The sequence below is a fragment of the Cataglyphis hispanica genome, chromosome 5 (genome assembly GCF_021464435.1).
Source record: "Cataglyphis hispanica isolate Lineage 1 chromosome 5, ULB_Chis1_1.0, whole genome shotgun sequence".
Classification (NCBI taxonomy): domain Eukaryota; kingdom Metazoa; phylum Arthropoda; class Insecta; order Hymenoptera; family Formicidae; genus Cataglyphis; species Cataglyphis hispanica.
This window is the reverse complement of record NC_065958.1, coordinates 10491753-10500840: the sequence shown is the minus strand read 5'-3', so window position 1 is coordinate 10500840 and position 9088 is coordinate 10491753. Positions and strand designations below refer to the sequence as shown.

General features: G+C 27.6%; 1 protein-coding gene across 2 annotated transcripts; it reads right to left on the bottom strand.

The window, feature by feature from the left end:
• Positions 1–244: 244 nt before the first annotated feature.
• On the bottom strand, positions 245–8573 carry LOC126849618 (syntaxin-6). 2 transcript variants are annotated; one of them, XM_050591616.1, is made up of 7 exons: positions 8160–8573; positions 5713–5945; positions 5330–5424; positions 5069–5128; positions 3792–4024; positions 3600–3694; positions 245–491 (listed from the first exon to the last, which is right to left on the bottom strand). In XM_050591616.1, the coding sequence occupies exons 1-7, from the start codon at positions 8192–8194 to the stop codon at positions 415–417; spliced, it is 828 nt and encodes a 275-aa protein (XP_050447573.1). In that variant the 5' UTR covers positions 8195–8573; the 3' UTR covers positions 245–414. The 2 variants fall into 2 exon arrangements, with proteins under 2 accessions (XP_050447573.1, XP_050447572.1); XM_050591615.1 differs by lacking the exon at positions 245–491 and having other exon boundaries at positions 1361–3694.
• Between the last annotated feature and the right edge of the window lie 515 nt (positions 8574–9088).

Sequence of the window (9088 nt, the reverse complement as noted above, 5' to 3'; positions counted from 1 at the left end):
AAAATTATTATTTTTCCGCTTGAGCAACTTTATAAAATATTATATATCTTCATATTGCAAATAAAAAAATATGTTTATTAGAGACTTTTTAAGGGAAGCAACAATTTTAATATATTACAAAACATACAACACACAATTATTACATATAATAAACGATAGTAATAAAAACTTAGTCATCAAAAATTATATATAAAATTGCATCTACTATTGGTGTGAGAAACATTTAAGAAGAAGCTGTCGTAAATTTATTTTATAATCAACTATTTATTTTTTTTTTTTATTCATAAAATCTCACTATATTAATAATATGTAAGTATGTCAAATGGGACTTAGATTACATTTAAAGCTACAAAGAGGATCTCGCATATCCTTATTATAGAAAAGGAAGAGAAGAGAGAAAAGGTGGGAGATGATTCATTTAATTATGAATAAAATGATTAAAAACACCAATATAGCAGTCAACACTCCAATGGCTACCCATTGTCTCCGATCTAAAACAAACGGAAAGTAACATCACATGCGTCACTCGTGATCCTCTACGAGATTAATGTGATTTACGGGATCAAATTATGATTTTATAGAAATATTCGTATCATAATTAATGATAATTAACATCCTGATAATAGAAAAATACATTACGATGCTGGAATTCTTAATACTTATTTATTTTGAAATTATTATTATATAATAATTTTGAATTTATAGAATATAAAATTTTCTCATTATTTAATTTTGTAACACGACAAAATTACACAAACAAAAGTAAAACTATGTAAAACCTATAATATATAGAACATAATTAAACCAATTATAAATTATACAATTACTCATAAAAAATTATTGATCAAATGTATTAAAAATTTCAAAATCTATTTAGAAATGTGAAAATAATTTTACATAGTTAGAGTGTTCCATTTTAAATTATGTATGCGAATATCTTCGTTATATTAATGATATCGAAAATGTTTTAAGCTAAAATTTAATGGTTCTGAGCTGGACATAATCTGATGTCAAAAGTTTTTTTTCTAAACAGAAGTGTAAAGAAAAAATAAAAACCAACCTTAGATTTTTTTAATCATGTACTTTTAAATGTATTAATTTATACATTCATTATAAAAACGTATTATATTATAATTTTACGAAAAGTCATTAGTTAAGGAGATATTTTAATTTTAATGTTATGGAGTAGATAAATTCTAATCGGTTAAAATTTTTTTTAATGTTATACATACAAATGTATGTATAACATATTTTTAAAAACATTTGATTATTTTTATGAGTAATCATAGATATAATTTTAAATAAAAAATAGCAAGGAAATAGGAGCATTCATAATTATTTTCAGTTCACAATACACAAATTGGTTCTCATATTTTATTCGTCACTGTATTCTATTCTTTCTTTTTTCACAATTGGTCATCGGCGAGAAAAAGAGATAACAATTAAACTACATCTCCGTTAATTACATTTACAATCTACGCTCTTCTCGATTCACATAGATATTTTCCTTAGCTTTGTCATGCACGATCTGTCTTCTTCAGCGAATAAATTCAACTTTTTAATTTATTTTCTTTATTTCTTCATAATTCCTAAATTTCTGAATTCATTTTTTGAATTTCCAAATCTTTAAAGGCTTAAATCCTCTATATATTTGATTTTATACTTGTAGATTTTTCGATCATAAAATTCTAAAACTTTTTGCTTTACAAATTTTTAAATTTTCTAAATACTTTGCTTTTTAGGAATATAAGGATTATAATCTTTAAAATCAATTTTGAATATTAAAATCTATCTCCAATATATATTGTTAGCTTTTTGAATCCTTAAAGTTCTTCCCATTTTTTTCTGATATTATGTTCTAAAATCTTTATTTTTCATCACATTTATTTTTTAATCTATTTTTTTATTTTTTTCAAAAAGAATTAAATACATGCGACTTTTGGAATAATCTATACATTCTCTCAATACTTAAAAATTATATTCAATCACTGTGCTATATTCTGCAATATATGATTTTATTAAGAATATTCCTTCAGGAATATATGTCTAACTGGTCCGTCCTGATTTACTACATTCACGATTTCTGAACAAGATTCGATATTCTTTGGTAATTGTAATAAACTACATTATCTCTGTAGCAACGATTAAACTTAACTAACTAGGTCTTTATTTTCTTCCTTTTTCTAAAAAGTTTGCAGATATAATATATCAATTTATCATGTTCCATACTCTAAAGTATTATTCATTTGGATCTAATTAAAGAATCTTAATTTTTTTCTTATTGTATTTATATCTTTATTTTATTCCTACTTATAATTAGTGCTAATCATAATCAGTGAAAAAGGATAACAAAAATGCAAAATGTGATTAACATTGCTATATGTTAGAACAGAAAATGTTAATAATGGTTTAAAACATTTAGATTAGATAGATTATTTTTTATTAGTAACAATTATTTATAAGATTAATTATTTACTAAATTTCTTTGTCTAAATTATTTTTAAATATTACAATTAAAAGAGAAAGCTAAATTATTTTTAATTATTAAGAGTAGTATGTGCATAATTAATTACATATATATAACCATATTATAATTATATATACCTACATATAACCATATGTTAATTAATTACTAATCAACTAGGCAATCATTTTCTAAAAGTTTTTAATAAATTATAAACAAAATTTGCAAACAAAAAAGAAAATTATGAAATTATTTTTTGATATTAAAGCAATTCAGTAAATAATATAATTATGTAATATTGATAATACAAAATGTAATTAATGATATAATTATATTGGCGCAATTGATAAATTATATATAAATAAATTGTTTTTAAAGATAATTTAGGCATAATTTAGTAAATAATTTTTTAGGACAAAGATATTACTCTAGTCCAGATTATACAACAACTAATTTTTTGCAATAATATATTACATATAATATGTAGGCTGCATTTGCAACATCATCCTTTGTCTTTAGAACAAATAAAATTTTTAAAGAAATTTAGAATTAATATATATTTATGTAATTAATAGATTTTTGCAATTTTTAAATTTCTAGACATTCCTAATTATGATTAATATGCAAGATATGAACTTGCGTTACAAATTTATAAATCAAAGTGCACTCTCTTAAGATTTTAAACAATTACTTTCTGTAGCTAAACAATTTTACAAAGGATAATTGAATTGTTAAAGAATTCGACATCAACAAAAATACTGTAAAACTAACTTTTTTTTAAAAGAGAAGTATTGTTTTTGTTATATATATTCTTATTTATATATTTTCATATAAGTAATTTATGTTTTATATTTGTCCTTTTATATTTTATTTATATCTTTTTAAAATATACTGCTAATAAAATAATATTTTAAATTGATTATATTTAAAAATGCCTAAAAAAATTACAATATTTCTCATTGATGTCTCTTGAGTTATCTAAAGATGCACAACAATTAATCATTAGAGCATAGGAAACAATTGGCAATTGTGGTGGATAAAGAGGAAAGAGAGGAGGGCTTGTTATCAGAAATGAGATCAGTGACACTGGATGTCACTGGGGTAGTGGGAGCAGGAATGTAATTGTTATAGTTACCATTACTCATGTGCAGCACCTTGGCCATCTTCTTCATGGTAGCATCCAGTTTGGAGTCTGTCGTTTCCAGCTCGTTTCCGAATTCATCCAACATTCTGCAAAAGATGTATCTTAAAGTCTCGTAATAAAAAGATGTAATAAACAAAAGAAAAAGATGACACAGATAAAAAAATGAGAGAAAATTTTATTTACACAGCTTGCTCATCTAGTTCACTGTTGATTTGCCTGGACACTGTTTTTAATGTGCCAACTGTTTCCCCAATCATATCTAATTGTTCATCCTGCTGCATTATCATAGTGTTCTGTTGCTGCATTGTATCACTTAGAAATTGCCTATTTGGACTATCAATTTCATTTTCTAGTTTGCTGTATTTAGTGGTGCCATGATTGGTAGGTACTCGTGCTGGGCTGTTATCCAAAAGCGGCTAAACATATATACATATAATACATACAATTAATGTAGGTATATAACGTATGATTAATGTTGCAGAAATAATTGTAAAATTATATTTATTTATATTTGCATATAAATGCATATATATTTATATTCAGTGATTTAATAATAAAATAGTAATAAGGAAAGAAGTAGTAAGGAAAAAACGTAATAAAGAACAGATAAGTATAATTCTCAATCGCAAAATTAGTAGAATTTATCATAAATTAAATAATATATAAAAGATAAAAATCATGTTTCTCGAGATATGTAATCGTCTCTTAGATAAATGTTAGTGTACATAATTTAATTTTTCCCTCTCTCTCAAGTTTCATAAGAAAAATTTTTTTGAATACCGTGTATACCATTGTCGTTTGCGAGAATTGATGAATAGATTTGTCAATTTTACAACGTGTGAACTGTCAAAATAACACTAATTACAACCGACATGATAAATCACTCTTTACAGGTTAGGAATCACCGAACAAACTGAAATGTCATAGACCAATCGCAAAATGAGATCGTTCAATAATGGTACCATGAGCTACCTACAGATTTCACTGTCCTCGCTAATTTTTTTATTCATGCAGCACATTTCAAATAAGATGGTCCTATATGCAAAACAAGACAAGCGATTGTTGTAAGTTAATAATAAAGCGAAAGCAAATCATGTTTTATGTTTATTATTATTTATAATTATTAAAAAAAATTCTCTTAAATCCTTACTAAAAAATTCATACAAATTAGGAAATTTTCCAAGTATGCTTTTTATATTTATGCTTATTTTTATTTTCTCGCTTGTATTTTTTAGCTTCTCTCATACGTTGTTATTTTATTTATGATATATATATATATATATATATATATATATATATATATATATATAATTTTAATTATATTTATAATTTATATTTAATTTAAGATTTTTATTTAAGATTTAATTTAAGATTTATATTTAAGATTTTTTAATACAAATACTACGTATTATATAATGAAATATATAATTAAGGTATGACAAAATACGATATGTACAAACCTGTCTTGCCGTGTTATCACGATCCCGGCTTCTACTCAAATTCAATTTGTCCTTCATGATCTGTGGAATTTAATAAATAAAATATATAAATATATAAATAATAAATCAAGTTAGCATTAATTTTGTAAATGATAATATGATTTTATGAATGTATCTCACGAGAACATTTCCTTTTTTTAAATTAAAACAGCAGATATGATAATATAATCTCAGTCATTATAATATATAATTATTTCTTATAAACTATTTATAATTAATTACCTTGACTTCTTCTCGTGCTTGCTCGATGAAACTTCGTTGAACGGTTAATTCCTTGTTGTCGATCTTAAACTTCGTCGGATTTTTCTCAACAATACGTATATATGCGTTAAGTACAATATAAATAATTCAAATTAAGAACCGTTTTCTCAATCCTATAAAAAAATTCATATTTCATACAATTTTTTTAAATTCGTATATTTCAATTTATCTTCAATTCGAGTTCAATATCCAAGTTTTAATTTTAAACCCAAACTCACAGAAATTAAAATTCAAAATTCAAATACAAGATCAAATTCAGAGACTCATGTACATATTCGGGTTTAAATCGAATACAAATTCATGCAGAATTTGATTGAAATCTTTCAGATTGAGGAAAAGGATATAGATGGTGTCTTCAAGGTCGTCGAGGTCCCACTCGATGGAGCGTAGAGCTTTTCGCAGCTCAGTAGTGGTCCAGTCAAGCTCGTCCGCACGCGAGATCGGCGGTGCCGTGGCTGAACCGCTTATCGGCACACCTCCGCCTCCGGTCGGCGACGTGATTCCGACCCCGACATTCTGCAGCTCGCTCCAACGGCCGTACAAGCCGCGATTCTTGTTCAACGCCTTGCACACCTCGCTGAAACATAACAAGTCGCACGTGCAAATCAATTAAGTTGTCCTACAGCACACAATATTTATGATAAATATTCTTTTTTTTACTATCAAGTTTTTGAAATATTGTATAAATATTTTGTATACATTAAGAGAAGAAATCATAAAAACTTTATTCGATATATTATTAAAATATAGTCTAAATATTTTATATAATATTTATGGTAAAGAAAAAATAAATATTTATAATAATATTTTTCTAAATATTTTTATAAATATTTTTATGATATTTATGATAAATATTTATAAAATATTCAAATTATTATAAATTTTGTACATATTTTATAAATATTGTGTGCCTAGATAATACTTATCTAGATGACAAATTTGCGCAGGCATTCGCCTATGATTAATCAATGACACATCGCTTCTTATATCAAGAAAAGACACGCGCAAAAATTTCATATTGACATTCAATCCAAGTTAAATTTAAGAATTTAGAGTAATTTAAATATTTAGAATTATACTTCAGATTTCCAAATTCAAAGTTATCCCAGATAGCAAAAAATATATTCTTTGACTATTTTATTTAGCGTCAAATGTATTATTTTGAAGATATTCCTGCAGAATTATCTATGAAGTTTTGTAGAATACTCTCGTGTTGAAAGAATATTTTTTATAAAGCTGCTTAATATTTTTTATAAAGCTTAAGATATTTATATTTCGAACAGTTTCACGTTGAAGTTCTATGCAGATTCATAGATCGTTTTTTTTTTCACTTTATTGGAATATTTAAATATTCATATTATGAAGAATATCTATAGAATAGATTCTGGGATATTTAAATTTGAAATTAACTTCAAATTTGTGCATTTTTATGTTAAACATGTGATTGATCCTAAATATATTTTTGAATGCTTACAATAATTTCTATTTTTTTATATCATGACTCTCTATAACAAAATTATTAGGTAATTATACAATTCGCAGTTCCTATTTTTTCTTTCATTTAAAAAATACTTCTTTTCATTGCGCATACACATACTCCGCGTCTTTGAATTTAAATGTCATGTTATGCATCAATATAATTATATGTAATAAAATGTAATTATTAAATGATGATATCTATTATATCTATAACAATAATAATATAATTGTACTATTATATATAAGCTGGCGAGTATTTATTCGCATTAAATCTCTATAAAAAGAGGTTATGTTCTCTCTTAGATATAGCACATGTCCGTAAACTTTTTAAAAAACAATATTTTTTGTTTTTCGTATATTACATATTAAAATATATCAGAAGAAAATATAAGAAAAATTTGATATTAACAATATAAATTTATTTATGTCAAAACCTTGCATGGTTTTATTTTAAAGAATGTCAAAATATAACTTGAAATTTTTAAGAATCGTATGATTTGAAAGAAAATTTCTATCATATAAAATTCACCCCATTTAAATTCCTTTTTTAGATATATTTTCGTGTCTTAAAAATAACGGAAATATTTAAAGAAATGTTTAGAGAAATATAAAGGTAACATAAGAAAAAAATGATATGTTTCATACAAAAAAAAAACAAAACAAATTATAAATTATTTAATAATTATTTCACGAGTTTATGATATACAGTGGTGATTTACATCTAATTTTCATAAGAATTTACAGTACTCCAAATAATAATTTTTTATTTAAGAAATGCTAAACCATAAATCATTCATTTCACTAAAATGTCAAATCTGTCAAAGACGCAACATCGTGCAATATTTATTATACACAAAATCTGCATAGATTTTGTGTATCGGTCTGTCATACGATGACGAGCATTGCCAATGCCATCATATTGAAGCAAAATACATGTGTCAGCTCGAGATAACCTGCGCTATAAGATACGCTGTTCTTTAAAAAAACAAAAACGATAACGCTTCGACAATCGGTCGTCGCATCAATTTAATCCGCGATATCGCACCTTCGAGCTCTTATCGGCCGCGTCGTTATCAACATGTTTGCAGCCTTTTCTCATACGCACTCTCTCTCTCTCTCTCTCATTCTTTATACCCCTCCTCCTCCCCTCTTACGAAAAATCCCCATGACAATATACGCATGGGATCTACGCTCGAATCATTGTTCTTTTTTTCTTTCTTTTTTTCGGGCTCGCGACGCATACATATACATATACGTTGATCGCGTGAAAAAATCGATGCGCTCGTTCCTATATCGTCAACAAAACACTTACTCTTTGACGACAAAGAACGGGTTCTCCAGCGTCATTCCTCCGTCTTTGAATTTAAAGCCTGGGCCGCGGCCTGTCTCGCCGCGACGGTCGCGCGACACCCTCGGTGGAAGCGCGATCGCGCCCCGGCCGCGCGCTCATCGGTAGAATAAAATTCTAGTAGCCTATCGAGGTACGGCGTTTCCGTGAACAGAGATGAAGGAGAGCCCGCGCAACCTGATGGTGCCCTACTGCTATGAGGGCGGCGTAGGGGAAGGAAAAGCGAAGGATCGCGAGCCCCGCGACGTCGCAAGTATCCGGCACTCACGACACTCGCGATATCATTCGACGTCTGACGTCTGCTCCGACTCCGGCGTCGCTCGCCACTATTTATTCGATTTTCAGGGTCGTGCGCGCCCCGGCGCGGCGCGTCGCGACGCCACGCGGTGGCGGTGGCGGTACGATTTATTGATTCGCCGCGCGAATATGAGGTAGGGTTCGTATGATTCGACTTTACGGCGGATTCAGATTGTCGATATAGGGAAATTTCCAACAAGAAAACGTAGACATAATAGTCACGTAATTGACTTAAATAAAGAATTTTTTAAAATCCTAAAATTTTTTTATTTGACAGCTCATCATATGATTTTGTATTTATGTGTGTTTCTTGCTGGAACTTTCACATTCAACAAAAGAATATTGGCGCGATTAGCTATATTAAATATAGCCTTTAACTGATCAATCACAGCTATTCCTCTGAAGAATAGAATGACTGTGATTGATCACTTTTAGAATTAGAAAATGAAGAACCAATCAGAACAAAAGGAGAAAAAAGTTTGTTTCTCGTGATTGGTCAGCCAAATGTTTCGTGCTTTACCTCACCAAGCGGAATTCATCTTCTATATAATAATGTTCTATGATTGTTTTCAATTATCGCAGCGTGCACGCCACTT